Source organism: Monodon monoceros, unplaced genomic scaffold (assembly GCF_005190385.1).
Source record: "Monodon monoceros isolate NGI ecotype Baffin Bay Population unplaced genomic scaffold, NGI_Narwhal_1 Super_Scaffold_19, whole genome shotgun sequence".
NCBI lineage: Eukaryota > Metazoa > Chordata > Mammalia > Artiodactyla > Monodontidae > Monodon > Monodon monoceros.
Genome location: NW_021703775.1, coordinates 80,314,804 through 80,333,570, shown reverse-complemented (window position 1 = coordinate 80,333,570; position 18,767 = coordinate 80,314,804). Strand labels below are relative to the sequence as shown.

Below are 18,767 nucleotides of genomic sequence, written 5' to 3'. Positions count from 1 at the left end.
CCAGCCTTATAATTTAAATATTTACAACAAATACTCCTGATTAAGAAAATCTTAGAATGAAGGCCCATTGCAACTATAAACTTGCTTCTTGTTCTAATATTTTCTTAATACAAAAGGTCTATTGGAGGAATATGTCCTAGCAGTAGACTTTCAATTCCTTTCATATTCTACTCCATTACTGTCCAGAATGAGGATTGGTTTTAATTTTCCAATCAATAATCTATCATATTAGACACTACTAATTCAGTTTTCAGAAATACTACTTTTTCCCTAGAACACAAGCAATTCATTTTTTTATAGTCTCACATTCTTGACTTAGAACTAAAGTGTTATGAGATGGGTTTTGAAAAAAGAACAATTTACTTACCCACCAGCATCTCAAAAAGGAAAACACCCACAGACCACCAATCACATTCTCGCCCATAGTAACCATCACCCCCTTGTGATTTCAGGACCTCAGGTGATATATAATCAGGTGTTCCAACTGCTGTATCACAATGCACCATGCCTGTCTGGGTAAAGTGCAGAGAGAGAAAAAATGTATATAAAATGTCTATAAACACACACACACATAAGCGCAACTAATTCATTAATTATTAAATATACAGTGACTACACATGGCTACCAAGAGACCTTCATTGCTGACATGGCTTTGGGAGGACAGGGGATAAATGCATTATGAAATGCATAAAAATGTCTGGATTATGGGAGATCAGGGATAATTTTCCAACTCTAAAATACAGGAGGCTTCATCAATGAAAGAAAAAGGTGATTAACTTCATGGGAATTCCATGCAAATCAACATCTTTTGTTTCTTTTTCTTACACCATGAAGGAGTTACAAGAGAAGTACAAAATGTGGTCTTAAGGCACCTGACCCGGGGAAAAGAAAAGAATCATTAGAGAAAGGAAACTTTGATATTTCCAAAGAAACTGCAGTAATGAAAATTACAAAGGCCCCAGTTTTGGAGGTTGTATTAAAAAATAGTTCTTATTATACCAAGAAAAAAATGGGGGGAAATAGATCAAATGTTTAAATCAAAAGATCTTTATAGTTTGAAAGCTACACCTCCAAGCTGCATGTTTAGAAATGTGGAGCTGTGGTATCAAGATATTTGGCAAAATGATTAAAAACACCTTTTTCTCTGTTTAGTTTCAGTGGGTAGTAAGATAATCCCTATCTTATGTCTTTTTGACAAGGACAAGAACCACTGTAGATATTATCTACGTGTGTGTATTTTGCAGCATGTATGTGTTTGTGTATGTTTGTGTATATGCTGCAAGATTAAATCACGACAGTATATAGTAGTGTGATCCTAAATAGTACCTGTTCACCTCCAGCTATGTACAAACATGCAAAGACTTTACAGATTAACTTAAATGCCCTTCATTTCCTTTACCTGCCTGGTTAAAAAGTGTGTCACCTACGTTCCTTAAAACGAAGCTATACAACTACCAAAATACTAAGTATTATAACCACCTTGGAAAAAGGAAGTTCAATGTATTTTATAAACATGATTTATATAAATGTTTTTATTTAAATGCAATAAAATGTATATTAAACATGAGAGATTAATTTTAGAAGCAATCTTTTCTTTCCTCAAATCAGCAGAAATAACTCAATGATTTTATTTTCCCAAGTATTCAGCAAATAGAGGTCATTTTAGTTTGAATATAAATTAATAAAATAAAACATTTGGAAATAATTGAGCAAATTATGATGGTAATACTCTGTAAGGGTTATTACTTAGGATAAAAAATGAAGACGACAGTGCCTGACTACAAAAGGCAGTGTATAAAATTAATTTTTATCATTAACTATCCTACATTTTAAGACTTCTACTGAAGGAAAAATTCATAGAGACTTACTAGGGTAAATAAAATCTCTTTATTTCACATGTATCCATATAAATTAGACTTCAAAAAAATGAATCTTGTGAGACTTAAGAGCTAAAACCTGGCCAGACACGAAAGTGCCACTAAAAGAAAAATTATTTAGCATTCAAAGGTTCAGAAGAAGGAGAGCAAAGGATAAGATACGCAAAAGAATTGGCGGACAAGTTAGACTTCAGAGGAGAGAGGGTTGGTATGGTAGCTTAGACAGAAAAAAGAGCAAAAACAAAGGAACAAGAATGACTTTATATAAAACAGGTTGAAGAAATGCAGTAAAGTCCAAATCAGCTAAATGTAAAGTTTCACACTGATGAAGCTGGGAAAGGTAAGATGGAGATCAGTTTGAATAACCGATTACTTGTAGAATAAATACTTTGGTAGGAGTAAAGAATTTTTACTAGGTAAACTGTGTTACTGGTACTCTGCTTTTGGAAAATTAATATTCTAACCACCATCTTTGGCAACCACCTATTGAGAGTTAAAATTTTTTTTAAATAAACATTTGGGAAAGATATTTAAAAACTATCTCATGGGGGCTTCCCTAGTGGTGCAGTGGTTGGGAGTCCGCCTGCCAATGCAGGGGACACGGGTTCAAGCCCTGGTCCAGGAAGATCCCACATGCCGCGAAGCGGCTAAGCCCGTGCGCCGCAACTACTGAGGCTGTGCTCTAGAGCCCGCGAGCCACAACTACTGAAGCCCGTGTGCCTAAGAGTCCGTGCTCTGCAACAAGAGAAGCCCCTGCTCACCACAACTAGAGAAAGCCCGCATGCAGCAACGAAGACCCAATGCAGCCAAAAATAAATAAATAAAATAAATAAATTTATTTAAAAAAAAAACAACCTATCTCATGGGGAAGTTCTCAAATTACATAAATATAAAATCTACATTTATTACAAATGTAGGAAATACAGGAAGCCTAAAATGCAGAAATACAGGAAGGCTAAACCACAAACTAAAGAGATTGGTTTACCTACAGGGGCTGAGTGGGAAAAGGGTAGAAAGAAGCAAGCACAGGAATGGGATGGTGGGATAAGGAGGGGGTGATCCTTCTCTGAGCATGCAATTTGTATAGTTCTGACTCTTAAACCAGAGGAGTGCTTCACATATCCAAAAAACAAAATCAACCAGATGTGGGACAACTCTAAATGGAATACAAACAGTAAGAAATGGACCTGGCTTTTCCGGTAAGTGGCCTGAGGTGACCTCTGAAAATGGTTCGCTATTCACTTGACCCAGAAAACCCCACAAAATCATGCAAGTCGAGAGGTTCAAATCTTCATATTCACTTTAAGAACACTAGTGAAACGGCCCAGGCCATTAAGGGTATGCATATCCGAAAAGCCACCAAGTATATGAAGGACGTCACTTTAAAGAAGCAATGTGTGCCATTCCGTCGTTACAATGGTGGAGTTGGTAGGTGTCCCCAGGCCAAACAGTGGGGCTGGACGCAGGGTCGGTGGCCCAAAAAGAATGCTGAATTTCTACTGTACATGCTCAAAAATGCAGAGGGTAATGCTGAACTTAAGGGCTTAGATGGAGATTCTCTGGTCATTGAGCATATATCCAGGTGAATAAAGCCCCCAAGATGGGGGGCAGGGATTACAGAGCTCATGGTTGGATCAACCCATACATGAGCTCTCCCTGCCACACTGAGATGATCCTTACTGAAAAAGAAAAGACTGTTCCTAAACCAGAAGAGGAGGTTGCCCAGAAGAAAAACATATCCCAGAAGAAATTGAAGAAACAAAAACTTATGGCCTGGGAATAAATGCTGCAAAAAATAAATGCAAATAAAAGTAAAGAAAAGAAATGGACCTGTTTCATAAATTAATAACATAACCACACCAAAGAGAGTAGAGAGGAAAAGAACTGACCTAGGTTACTTTGGAAAACAGTTGTAGTGTAGATAATGAGCGCCAGTTTTCTCACTATCCAAAGAAGTAATCATGAAACAGAAAGGAGGAAGACTAGAATGAACCCTGTGGTGTAGGACTAGAATCAGAAGGATCATATGAACTCATAATTTTTAATACACTTTATATACAGACAGGTACAGAATTAAATATGAACATGTGTGTGCATGTTAGTAGACACAGTATATACAATATACACACATCCACTGACAGAGCCTAGAAATAATGACACTCCAGGAGCAATGAGTACATCCAGCACCCAAATACTGATTTTTAAATACCATTCTTAAATAAAAGGAATTAGAGCTTCTTGGAGAAGTGTTTGATTCCAGGCCTGGGGCAGAAAAAATATAAGATAAGTGTTCAACAGATGGAAGGGAGGGAGGGAGGGACGGCGGGAGGGACGGAGAGAAGGAAGAAAAAATAAATAAAGAAAAGAAATGCTCCCTAAAGGGTACATTTGGGGAAAGACATAGAAGCCAACTTAAAAAGCCTTCACAAGGTAAGCAAACTCTGGACTGAGTTTCAATGTGTGAGTAGGAATTTGCCAAGCAGAGTATATTCAACAGCATATACGAAGGCCAGGAATCATAACATACCATGGTATAAAAAGAACTGTATGTAATTTAAGACCTCTGAACCACAAGGTACAAGAGGTCAAATGATACAGAATGAGGGTGAAAAAAGTAGGCAGGGATCATATCACCATAAGAGGCTTCATATGACTAGCTAAGGAGTTTGAACTTTATTCAGTAGGTGACAGAAATCTACTAAAGGGTTTCAAGCTGGAGAGCAACATAAACAGGTATGCATTTTCAAAAGCTTCTTCAAAAGTACTTTACCTTAAATGGATCAGATAATGTGTGTTTGCTACATACATGAGTGTTTTATAACTGACAAAATATCATAAGTCAAGAGATTTACTGAAAACACAAAATGGGTCAATCACAAATCTTGGAGTTGCTCTAAGAAACTATTCAAAATGCCTGCTGTTGGGACTTCCCTGGTGGTGCAGTGGTTAAGAATCTGCCTGCCAACACAGAAGACATGGGTTCGAGCTGCGGTCTGGGAAGATCCCACATGCTGCGGAGAAACTAAGCCCGTGCACCACAACTACTGAGCCTGTGCTCTAGGGCCCGCGAGCCACAAGTACTGAGCCCTTGTGCCACAACTACTGAAGCCTGCACGCCTAGAACCCGTGCTCCGCAACAAGAGAAGCCACCGCAATGGGAAGCCCGCGCACAAAGAAGAGTAGTCCCTGCTCACTGCAACTAGAGAAAGCCCGCGCAGCAACAAAGACCCAACGAAGCTAAAAATAATTTTTTTAAGTTATAAAAAGAAAAGAAAAAAAATGCCTCCTGTGAGGGTGGAAAAGAAAAACTGTAAGTGAAATCCTTAATTATCAGAAGCGTTGAAAGCTTCAGCTTGACTACTACATAGTCTGGAGCGTATTCAGTCCATTTGAACAATTAAAAATGAGCACTTGCACCAGGGGCTACTTTCTCAGAGAGGCGTGTCCCCTCCCTGCCTCGTAAGACTGCTGGCTAGTGGAAGGTCCTGCTTCTTGTGCTCTATCTAGAAGACAGCCCAGTTGCTTCAGAACTCCATTTCCATCTGCAATTTGCGGCACACACAGGCGCAAAGCTGCCTGTTATTCCAATCATCTCCCTGGATACCAATTATTATTTTCGTTTGGGCTCTGGTTACAAAGCTGCATAGCTTTTGAATGGTCTGTTCCTATTGCTCCCATAAACCTGTCCTTTTAAATGTATAATTTTGCAGAAAATAGGGCTTTTCAGAAACATGAGTAGAAATGCCTGTATTTTAAAAATTGATGTCACTTGTAGAAGGGTTAAGAACACTAACATTTTATCTGTTAGCTTTTAAAAATTTATAGCTTCAATCTAATCCAATGGTATACACTAGAATATTAATGGATAAAATCTTATACTATTTTCAGTAATTTAAAATACTAATGTAAAATTGTGCCTTAAAAGGAGGTAAAGGTTGCTATGAAATGCATAATGACAGGCATAGAGGGAAGTCAACTTATCTGATCAATACAGGTAATTTTAAATAGCAGTACTCCTTGACTGTCACTGAGATAATCTAGATGTAAATATACTAACTGTGACTTTCACTCACACCCAGATATTCATTTCAGGGAGAAAAAGGATAACAACACGCAGAAAACTGTGTAACCTGCAATCTATCAATGACAGAATTTAATGAAACAGCATTACTCTTATCAGTGATAGTAACAATTTTAGTCCTTATATAAGGTTATAATTTTATAGTTGTATTTTACTTTGCTTTTATCCATGGAATAATGTTTTACGTGAAGCCAGAAGAGCTAAAAAGTAATTCGAGCATCTCTGTCTTTATTACAGATAAAGGGTTGGCAAACTTTTTGTATAAAGAGCCAGATAGTAAATATTTTAGGCTTTATGAGATACACAGGGTTTCTATTGCACATCTTCTTTTTAAAAACAAGTTTTTAAAAATGGAAAAAACGTTTTTAGCACAGAAACTATACAAAACTAAGCCACAGGCCAGATTTGGCCCTGTGCTCTAGTTTGTCAATCCCTTCTATAGATACACAGATGAATAAGAATGAAACTATGAACATTTCTAATGGCTCTAAGACCATAATAATAATCAAAGGCAAACGAAGTGATGAACCTGAAACTTGCAATAACACTATTCTCATTAACAACTAACATAACAAAATTATCAATTCTATGTACTATAGTTTTAATTAAAAATTCCTTTGTTCTTCAACATTACATAGTTACTCTCATTATTAATATTACTGGAGGAACGGGGGTTTGGCGTAAAACAAACAACATTCTAAAAGTTCAATATTAACAAATATATTTGACTACATCATAATTAAGGATTTCTGTTCAAAGATACAGATGAGTAGCACACTGGAAGATGATTATCAGTGATATCTGTTGAACCAGTATCTAGATTATATAAGGAATCCCTGCACATCAACAAACCACCAATTTTTAAAGGGTCAAAAGTACACAACACAGGTTAATTCACAAAGGAGACTGAGAAGTATACGGAGAAAGGTTTGACATCAACTGTTAAGATTAATAAAAAGTTTAAAAGATACTACTTTACACACCAATGGAATTTGGTAAGATTTAGAGAGGGAATAATAAAAGGAAGGGTGAGTGAGGATATGGGGAGACAGGATCTCTCATGCACTATTAGCAAGAGGTTATAACATTTACAGCCATTCTGGAGACCAGGTAATACTTCATGTATCCTCTGAGATCGTACTCTCACTTCTAGGGTTTATATTTAGAAGAAACCCTTGTCAGAATAGACAGACACGAGACATGTATGAAAATGTTCAACATGGTACTGTTGGTAACAGGGAGCTGGATGTGACTTGGGGGAATAATAAGTAAATAATAATAACACAAGGGGGAATTATAAGTAAAATTAAGAGATACTATGGAATACTAAAAAGCAGTGAGCTACTTTACATATATCAGGAATAGACATAAAACAATGTTGCATGAAAAAAGTTAACGACAAAATGACAATCCGTTATACTATTTATACATATGTACACTATACTAATAGTCTCTAAGAGTTTATAAACACATTACAATGGCTGTGTATTAGGGGAAAAGAGAATAAGACAAAAACTGAAAGGGGGAAAACATAATTAAAAAAAAAACAACAAGATGGGGCCTTTGTGTACACTACTAATGACAATAAGCTGTGAGCCAAGGAGCATAATTAACTGAACCATATGTACCTGAATTAAAAATAGTAAACAAAATTATATATACCATATTTTTATTTTGCCTTACAAAGAAACAAGATACTTAAATAGCTGAATTTAGTACTCACTTACATGCTTATAAAATTATCTTGTAAACAACATATTCTGTTCCGTTCCTCTACACCTTCTTTCCTTAACCACCTTTACCTATCCTAAAAACATGTGGTGTGATTTCTCTGCACCCTCCCAAGTTTTAGATTTAATGAAAATCAGAATACACTCATAGATGTGCAGCACATAAACATCATTCGTTACGTATAACAGACATTAAAAAGTTTAGCGTTCTATTAGAAAATTATTTCTACTTTATTTTCATTAAATATGATTTTCACTGTTAATCACTTCATACTGTAGTATGATAAACACCACAAGAGGGAGCTTTGGGTACAATCAAATACTCTACCTACTAAACATTAATGTATACAGAACACAAACATAGTAATACTCTATGAAGAAGACCAAAGAACCAAAGGGATGTTACGTTTTAGCTGGGCAAACAGGGCATACAATCCTAGATAGATAAAAGTGGCCTGTGAAGTACAGCATAAATTCTAAATAAGTAACATTATGGAAATTATGACAGAGAGTGATGAGTCAGGTTAGGATTATCAGGCAGCACTTTCTATAGGAGGTAAAAATCTGAGCTGAGCTTGGAAGACTATGGATCACTGATGATGGCAGGACAATCAATAAAAGTGAATATCACACAGGAGGCATAAATAAGTTAAGAAGTAAAGAGAAAAGAAAAATCAGCTTGATTCAAAATAAGCATCTTGACAAGATAATTAACAAGAATACATAGGAAATAAAACATGATCCCTCCCCATCAGGAATTACTGCCAGGAATTACAGTACACTTACAGAGAAAAAAGACAAGGGATATAAATTTCGCAACAAAAATAAATCAACACCATAGTTAGCTATGAAGTTAATGCTACTGAATCAATTAATCATAATATGAACTGTTCAACAGGTAAAAGCACAACAATAAACTTGCCCCCAAGTGTATTCTATGTGGTTGATACAGATGGGGTTGGTAGGAGTTGGTAAATTTCTACCTTACCTCTTTTATTAAAGGAAAAATACAGAAATAATAATGATGATAGAAATACCCATGTACCTTAATTTATATTTTGTGTCCTACTTCTTCAACTAGATCATTATATGCACACGAACTAGTTTTGATTGGTAGCAAATGTTTGTCAAGATTCTATGAGGAAGATAACTATTTATCTGATAACTGGTTATTTGAGTTTTTATTTCTCTTGGATTCACCAAATCTACAAACAAAGTACTCTACAACTATATGAATGATTAGTAAAGTAAATGTTTTGATTTGGATATTTTATTACCTTGTCTGAGTCATTACACAGTTAGCAAAACTAAATTTATCTTTGTTTAAAACTATGAAGTCCAGATTTCAAGTGTTCCTTTATTTTTGTCTCTCAGGAAACTACCATTTTTTTTTACTTGCTTGTTACTTACTTCATCCATCTTCATACATGTGCCAAAATCTGCTAATTTTAGATGTCCATGTTTATCCAAGAGCATGTTGTCAGGCTTCACATCTCTGTGAATTAAACCCATGGAGTGTATGGCATCCAAAGCAAGAACAACTTCAGCAGTATAAAATTTGGCCCATTTTTCAGGTACATCATAGTTACTCATAAGGTTTACAAGGTCTCCACCAGGCATGTACTCCATTACCATGTACAGATACTTATCATCTTGAAAGGCACAAAAGAGCTGGAAAACAAAACAAGAAGGAAAAAAAAAATTTTTTAATTTAAAAAAAGAAAAGAAATGAAAGAACGAAACAGAAAGAAAGAAAACCAAAACCATTAAGAGAACAAAACCCCAAAGCTATTACTGCTATTGAAAAAGATAAATTATTGTATAACCAAAACAGCATTAAACTTTAGGAAATCTGTAATTTTAGATTTGGACATCTTTAATGGAAAAACCGTTATCAAATAAAACTTTTATATGGGTAAATTCTTCATGCTTACTAAAAAAAATGCATAAATGTATCATTTTTCCTCTCAGAGAATACAGGAATCTATTTAAATAGAAATATTTTAAAAGAGAAACAGATTAAGAATGAGGAACATAAAAGGTGAAAGAATGACAAAAGAACAGATAATTAAAAAAAAAAGCCCAGCTTTCTGAAAACAAAACAAATTACTGCGCATAACTCACAAAGAAGAGAGCTGAGGAAGCAGGAGAGGTTTAGAAAAACCTAAAATGCCAGATTCAGTAGATATAAGAGGGAATAAGTCCCATACCACTGGGAAGAGTAATTCGTAGCCACATTTGGAACTGGGCCTTCTCCTCTCTTCCCTTCCCCATCATCTTGCTCATAATCAACAGCAAGTGGCAGTGATACCTGCACTCAGACTAAAGCAGTGGCACTGGGACCAGAGAAATAGGACACCAAGCTAGGTTGCTACTGATCCCCTGGAGAGACAAGAGAAACCACAAATTCAGAAGGAAAGGTATCTGTACATTCCACCCAACGACATGTCCCACCCCTCCTGAAAGCAACCAATGTAAACAGAAAAGATTTCCACAAATAGGAAAAAGAACAAAACCAAGAATCAACATTTCAGAAAAATCAGTATCATGAAATAGAGGCAAAGCAATTCAAGAAACAGAAAGTTAACAGTCAAGGAAATGCTTAAAATAGGACAAACTAAGAACAGCTTTAAAAATGTAAAAATCAATATCCTCAAAAGAGTAACAAGCCTCATCAATTAAACAAGAGGATGATACGGGGAAAAAATCTGAAGCTTTGGAATTAAATATACAACTGATGATAAGAGAAAAACAAATTACAGAGCTTGAAAACTGAGCAAAGTAACTTTCTCTGAAGACACTGAAGGATTCGGAGATGAAAAACAGAGCAAAGATAGCAAAGCTCTGACATCTAAAAGCAGTCTGGAAGAGAGAAAACAGACCAGAAGAAAAAGAAAAAAAAGAAATAGCAAACAAAAACTTCTAGAAATGAATAAAGTCAAAAATCTAAGATTGAAAGATCTCAAACGAAACAAGAGAGAAACTAAGACAGTCAGTGCTAAACTCTCAGAAATCCAGCAGAAAAATTCTAAAAGTTTCCAAAGACAAAAAGTACCTTATGTACAAAAATGTAAATCATATTGCCAACAAACATCTCAGCCAGCACAGAATACAAAAAACAGAGCTGTATCTTCGAAACTTTGAAGGAAAATAATTTTGATCCTAGAATATGGCAGTTTAAAAAAAATCAATACGATGGCAAAATAAATATGTATTACATCATTCATATTCTTAGAAATCTGATAACAAACCACTTCTGAAAGAATTGTTCAAGGATATAGTTCGACACAATGAATAAATCCAAGTAAGAGAATTACGAGAGACATAAGAAAAAGGGACAAATAAAGAATCCAGAAAAGCTTATTACTGACATAAAATTAAATATTTATTTGAGAGAGTCAAGCCAAAATCAGAATAATTTTAAAATGGAAGGTGGTGAGATGCAGGGAAGGAAGGGACGAAAAGGCATAAGGCTGGTTACCAAATTGAGAAAGTGTGTGTGTGTGTGTGAGTGTGTGTGTGTGTGTGTGTGTGTGTGTGTGTGTGTGTGTGTGTGATGCTATTAACTCTAAATGATAAAAGGAAAGATGTATACAAATGGAGAGACACTCATGTTCCTGGATAGAAAGACAATAGTATAAAGATGGCAATTCTCTCCAAATTGATCCACAGAATCAATGCAAACTCTATATCCCAGCAAGTTTTCTTTCCAGAAATTAACAAATCGATTATAAAATTTCTATGGAAATGCAAATAACCCAGAGGAGCCAAAACTATCTTACAACAGAATAAAGCAGGAGCACTTATACTTCCCAATTTCGAAATTCAAAACAAAACTAATGTTTTCAGGACAGTACTGGTATGGTATAAGGACAGACATACAGATCAATGGAACAGAAGTGACAGCCTAGAAATAACCCTTATATCTATAGGTCAAGAGTTTGTTTTTTTTTTTAACAAAGGTGCCAGAGTAATTTAGTGGTGAAAGAACAGTCTTTTCAATAAATGGTGCTTGAACAATTGGATATTCAAAGACAAAAATATGAACACTTTTAGACCCCTACTTCACATCATACTCAAAAATTAACTCAAAGTAGATCACGGGACTAAATTTAAGAGTTAAAACTAGAAAAATCTTATGAAAAAACATAGGAGAAAAATCTTTTATCACCTTGGATTAGGCAACAATTTCTTCTAACACCAAAAACACAATTGACAAAATGAAAAACTGACACGTAAGATTTGATCAAAGTAAGAATTTTCTGGCTTCAAAAAATCCTATTAAAAAATGAAAAGACAAATCACAGGTTGGAAAAAATACTAACAAGTGATATATATAATAAAATACCTAGACTACATAAAGGACTCCTACAACTCAACAATAAGACAAGTAACAATTTTTTAAAGGGCAAAAATGTGAACAGACATTTCACCAAAGAAGATATATGAGTGGTCAATAAGCACATGAAAAGATGGTAGTCATTGGGGAAATTCTAATTAAAACCACAATGAGATCCCACTTTATACCCACCAGAATGGCCATAATAAAAACGACAGAAAACATCAACTGTTGGCAAGAATATGGAGAACCTGGAAGCTCATCCATGCTGGTAAGAACGTAAAATGGCACAGCCACTTTGGGAAACAGTTTGGCAATTTCTTAAAAAGTTAAACATAAATTTCCCACATAACTAAGAATTCCAGTCCCAGGTACCTACCCAAAAGAAATGAGGTATGTCCACAGAAGACTTGTATGCAAATGTTCACAGCACCATTATTCACTATTTATAATAGCCCCAAAGTGGAAACAATTCAAATGTCCATCAAATGGTAAGTGGACAAACATAATAGGGTATATCCACATACTCTTTCCACCTCAACTGGGTATACAATTCTGATGCCAAGCACCTAGAGTTAGCATCACATACCACAAGCTAAGAGGCCAGTCTTTCACAAGACCCTCACTTCAGACATCAGCTGTCCTTCCGTACTTTGGAAGTCCCCAAGCCACCAGCATTTCCAATTAACTAACTTCAAATTCTGGAGTTCCCATGACCCACTCAGGTTCGATAATTCACTGGGTTGACTCAAAGAATTCAGGAAAGCACCATACATATGATCAAAGTTTTACTGTAAAGGATACACATAAGGTGAGGTCTGGGAGGGAACAGAGCTTCTGCAACTTCTCCTTGTGGAATCAGGGTGAATCACCATCCCAGTACACCAATGTCTTCACCAACCAGGAAGCTCCATTGAGTGTCAATGTCCACAGCTTTTATTAGGGTCTCATTATATAGGCATGATTAATTAAATCATTGGCCATGTGATTAAACTCAATTTCCAACCCGCTTCCAGTACCCCAAAGGTTGGAAGGCTGAAAGTCCCAATCCTCTAATCACGTGCTCATTCTTTCTAATGATCAGTCCCCATCTCATCCAAAAGTTATCAAAAAGCCACCAGGAGTTGTCTCATTAGCATAACAAAGACACTCTTAACACTAAGGAAATCCAAGAGCTTCTGAAGCTCTTGTGCTAAGAACTGGGGACAAACACCAAATACATTGTTGATTAAACCACATACAATGGGCTATGCTATTCAGCACTAAAAAATGAAATATAAGACATGCTACAATGTGCATGAACTTCAAAAATAGTATACTAAGGGAAAGAGACAACATGTTGTATGATTCCATTTTTCTGAAATGTCCAGAAAAGGCAAATTATGGAGACAGAAAGCACACTTGTGGTTACCTGGGACTGGAGGGGAATGGGAAATGACTGTAAGTAGGTATAACTGATCATTTGGGGATGATGAAATATTCTAAAAATCAGGTTTTAGTGATGGGTACACAATTCCATAAATTTCCTAAAAATCATTTAATTGTACAAGTTGACCGCAAACAATTTAATTATTCGTAAGAGACGAAAACTGGAAACAACCCAAATGTCTATGAACAGATGAACAGGATAAACAAACTGTCATATATCCACACAATGGAATACTATTACGCAATAAAAAGAAATGAACTACTGATATATCGCATCACGGATAAATCTCAAAACAATTTTGTTGAAGAAAGCCAGATGCGATGGGATTAAAGTTTGATTGAACACTGCAGAAAAAAGATCAGTGAACTTAAAGACATAGCAGGGGTCCCCCTGCCCGCCGCGGGCCACTGACTGATATCAGTCCACGGCCTGTTAGGAACCAGGCCGAATAGCGGGAGGTAAGCGGGCGGGCAGGTGAGTGAGCGAAGCTTCACCTGCCGCTCCCTATCGCTCGCAGCACCGCCTGAACCATCCCCTCCACCCACACCCCATCCGTGGAAAAACTATTTTCCATGAAACCAGTCCCTGTTGCCTAAAAAGTTGGGGACTGCTGAAACATAGCATAAAAACTATACAAAATGAAGCACACCTGAAAAACAAAAACAGAAACAGACTGAGGAAAGAAAAAAAACAGTATCAGTTACCTATGGAACAACATCAAGCAAATTACATATGTGTAACTGTAGTCTGAGAAAGGGGTTGAGGGGTAAATGGATGGAAAGTGAGACAGAAAAAATATTTGAGAAAATAATGGTCAAAATTTTCTCAAACTTGGTAAAATCTGTAAACCCACAGGTCTAAGAAGCTAGTCAGGGTTCATATCCAAAATAAAAACAATTCCTACAAATTTTTTATTCAATCAATTGACAGACAACGTAATGGGAAAATGAGCAAGAGACTTAAACAGGCATTTCACAAAAGAGAATATTCAACTATGAAAAGGTAGTAAATCTCACCAATAAACTGGAGTAACCTGGATAAGAGATATTCAATGGTTTCACTTATATAAAGTTCAATAAACAGGAAAAATATAGTTTCTGAGTGCTTGTTTAGGTGGTATACTGGAAAGAAAACAATGAAACAATTACTAATAAAGCCAGAAGAACGTTTATTCTGGGGGGAACACATGGAGGTAGTGACTGGGAAAGAGCACAAGGGGACTTAACAGAGTACATACTGGCCATGTTTATTTTTGACCTGAGTTGTGAATACATGGGTGTTTGCTTTGCAATTAATCATTCTGCTGCTTTTTATGTACTTTTCTATGCATGTTACAAATAAAACCATTTTTTAAAAAAATAAGCAGAACTCAAAGAGAAACATAACTTCAACTGAGTTTATAGGTATCTCTCCTTATCCGCTCATTATCCAATATTCAAACAGAGATATCTGTATTGGAAAATAAGGACTGACAAAGTCAGGAAGGTAAAGAAACTAGAAAAGAGCAATATAAACCCAAAGAAAACAGTAGCTAGAAAAAAAAAATTTTAAGCAGGAAATAACTAAAAAGAAAGCCTAAAAGGTATATTTTGTAAATAAAACGAAAAACACATTAAGACCAAAAAGTTTACAAATATGCCATTCAACAAAAAAGTGAAAAAGACAGAGTCACAGAAAATATAAACGAACTCAAGAAATTAAAAAACCTGAATCAGTCAACAATCATATGAAAAATTAAAAGGTTGGTAGAAGATCCAGTTGGGAAGGAGGGAGGGAGAAATTTAAACACAGGAATGGCATAAATTAATTTTAGGATAGCAGCTATCTCTCAGAAGAAAGGCAGGGAAAAAAGATTGGGCCAGAGAACGAAAAGTATTTCAATCATTTTGCTGTACAGCAGAAACTAACACAACATTGTAAATCAACTATATTTCAATAAAATAAATATTTTTAAAAAGTATTTCAGCAGTTCTTCAAAATTAGAAAATTAAAATTAAGTATGGTAAAATTTGCTAAATGTGTGTAAAATTTGCTAAATGTGTGTAAGACTGAAACCAAAGAACGTTTCCAGATGCCTTATTTGTTAGACAAGCAAGAAAAGCTATTTACCAATGGTGAATACTTAAATTGTGTTTGGTTTTGCATCAGCTGAAGAAATGTGTCTAGAGAAAATCAACTTTAAGATGAAATCTTTCAGCAACAACAGTTGCTCAAAGAGTTGAGAATACTGGGAGCAATATTAATCACCAATTCTAAAACAAGACTAATGATTTCAAGTGTTTTTCCTTGACTCTTGATGAGTCAACAGATATTATTAATACTATTCAGTAGTTACTGTTTATTGGAGGGGTGCCAAGTTTGAAGTTGAATACAGGATTAGCCTCTATGAACAGTCCACATAGATCAACTACAGACAAAAATACACTTTAAAAGAAATTGAGCAAACATTAATTCAGTACAACCTGAAGTAATACCTGGTAAGGTGTGTTACAACAGATGCTGGTAAAAATATATGTGGAACAGAAAAAGGCTTAGTTGGACAAATTTACAAAGCTTGTGAAAATGTATGCTGTTCAAACTCTACGGTTATTTTTCGTAATACTGATCAATAGGTACAATGTGGAAAATATATTTGAATCTCATGTGTTAATAAATAAGTAGTATTGATGGTGTTATTTGCTCTTGTTGACTTAACCATCACCATCAGTTCTGTGAATTTTTGCCAGAAATAGAAGCTGAATATCCTGACTAACCCTGCTACACAGCAGTTCAAAGGCTTAGCAGTGGTAAGGTTCTACTGCAATTATTTGAGCTCAGAGATGAGACTGAAATTTGTCTGATCAAGAATCACCCTCAACCACTATGACTGAACTGAACAGCTTTGGAAATTAGCTTTAGCTGCAGCTTGATAATGTTTCTTAATACCTAAATGACCTAAAATGGCAAGGCAAAACAGCGCTATATGTAAAACTTATTCTATGACACAATCATTTTTATGACAACTAACATCAAGCTACTGTATATACTTTCCCATGCTATCAGAATCAAAACAATACATGAGATCTCTATTTCTACACAAATTTGCAGTGGATATACTTTCTGATCTCAGACTACAGTCTCACAGTTCCAGCAGCATTTTTTGGACATGAATGTAAGTGCAAAGGAAATATCCATTAAAAAATCCATTTGAACTTTGCAACTGAGAAGCTTCTACCCAACCTTCAATTGGAATTGATTAACCTGCCATGGAATGACAGTGCTAAAAGGTAAACATCAAGAGAAGAATTTAACAGAATTCTATAAACGCCTTCCAAGTGACAGATATGCTCAATCAAAACCATGTACTCAAGGTCAACACCAAGAGTCACAAATGGTAGGTTAGTAGGTACCCTTGATATGATGTGATGAAAATGGCACTTTACTTCTGTAGTTTTTCTCTCAAAAACCCATAACCCTGGTCTAAATAATGAGGAAAACATCGAATTCCAGTAACAGAGCATACACAGCCTACAATAAAACTGAGAAGTATTCTCAAAGCTATAAAGGTCATCAAAAACAAGGAAAGTCAGAAACTGTCACAGCTAAGAGGCGCCTAAGAAGATATGATAACTAAATGTAACATGCTATCCTGGTTGATCCTGGAACAGAAAAAGCACATTAGGCAAAAACTAGGAAAAATCTGAATAAATTATGGACTTTAGTTACTAATAATATATCAATATGCGTTCATTCATTGTAACAATGTACCTTACTAAAGCAAGATGTCAATAATAGGGGAAACGGTACAGGGGGTATATGGGAGTTCTCTACTATCTACTCAATTTTTCTGTAAATTTTTAAAACTGTCTTTAAAAATAAAGTCTACTGATAAAAAATAAATCATATGCTGGTGGATAATAGTATTTAGCAGTAACTAGCTGTGTGAAAACATATTTTCTGATAAGACAAATACATAAAATCTTTTTATACATCAGTATTAATAGAACATCTACAATCGATTTTGATAGGAAACACTAATTGTGAACCCCAATTTTGCAAACTGTTATTGCCTCAGAAAATAATTTCATTCTTCTCCCTAACAGACCTGTATTTTTTCAATTGTATTATTATATTTTGAATTTCATCAATAAAAAATTTGCACAAATTTGTTTGCTTGTTATATAAGTACCTATATAATATCTTTGATGTTGCCTCTTGGGCCACAAAGCCTAAAATATTTACTATCTAGCTCTTTACAAAAAAAAGTTTGCCAATTTCTGGTGTGACTGAAACAAGACTGGCCATGACTGCTGTTGAAGCTGAGTGAACAATACATGGGGATTCAATATACTTTCTTTCTTCTTTGGGATATGTTTGAAATGTATCATGATAAATTTTAAAAATTAAAAAATATATCATTAAATACACTGACATTTTTCCTTGAAAGATTTGCAAGCAAGTTCAAACAAGCCTCATGGAATGAATAGTTTCTACTTTATATAAACTGTACCAAAGCTCAGAAAAAAGTGGTGTGCTTTTCAACTGCGTCTGTTAGGGTGATCTCACTATGATATGAAAACCAACCAGAAGAGCCTATGTTAAAAATAAATTAAATTAAATTAAAGGTCATATGTCACTTATGCAAATAGATCGATAATTACTTAAAATGTAAGTAAGTCAAATTTGGTATTCTATTGAAAATATCATATTACAGCAAATAACACTTACTTTAGATTTTACACTACCCTGAAATTTATTTTTTGTGTGTACTACAATAACAGATTAAGCAAGAAAACCATCTCAAAAGATGCTGAAGGAAACATTTCAAATACTTTAACATTACTCCTGATAAAAAATATTTGATAAGCTAAGAACAGATGGGCAGGCCAAATCCTTTACTGTCTTAACCAGAAAGCTTCAGCAAACATCAGATTTAATAGTTAACTATCAGAGCTCTACCCAGTGAAGTTTAAAAAAAAAAGATAAGGATGAAAAATTTCTACTATTCAATGCTACACTGAAAGACTGAGCCAATTTTATTTTTTTTCTGTATGTTGAATATCTACATATTTTAAAAATTATTTTCTTATACATAAGTTTCTTCTGATCCTATTTTGGGGAAAAAAGTAATACGGCTTTACTGAAGATCAATCTCTATACAAAGAGATATACTATTATTGTTATGGGAAGACCTAATAGTTCAAAATAATAAAAACAACCCCCCCCCAAAAAAAAAGCCTACCAATTAAAGCAATGTAAGTCAAAATTTTAACTGTATTTTTTAACAGAATGAAAGGCTGATTCTAACTTTATAGAGAAAAATTTTAAGAAC

General features: G+C 35.0%; 1 protein-coding gene and 1 pseudogene across 2 annotated transcripts in view; one reads left to right on the top strand and one right to left on the bottom strand.

Moving 5' to 3' along the window:
• The window catches only part of ROCK2 (Rho associated coiled-coil containing protein kinase 2), a 134,530-nt gene that overhangs the window by 46,474 nt on the left and 69,289 nt on the right, over nucleotides 1–18,767 (bottom strand). For both annotated transcript variants that reach the window (XM_029231489.1, XM_029231488.1), the window contains exons 5-6: nucleotides 9,099–9,359; nucleotides 368–512 (exon numbers count right to left, since the gene is read on the bottom strand). In XM_029231489.1, the coding sequence (XP_029087322.1) occupies nucleotides 368–512; nucleotides 9,099–9,359 (406 nt within the window). The remainder of the gene's footprint in view (nucleotides 1–367; nucleotides 513–9,098; nucleotides 9,360–18,767) is intronic.
• LOC114900399 lies at nucleotides 2,863–3,994 on the top strand (annotated as a pseudogene).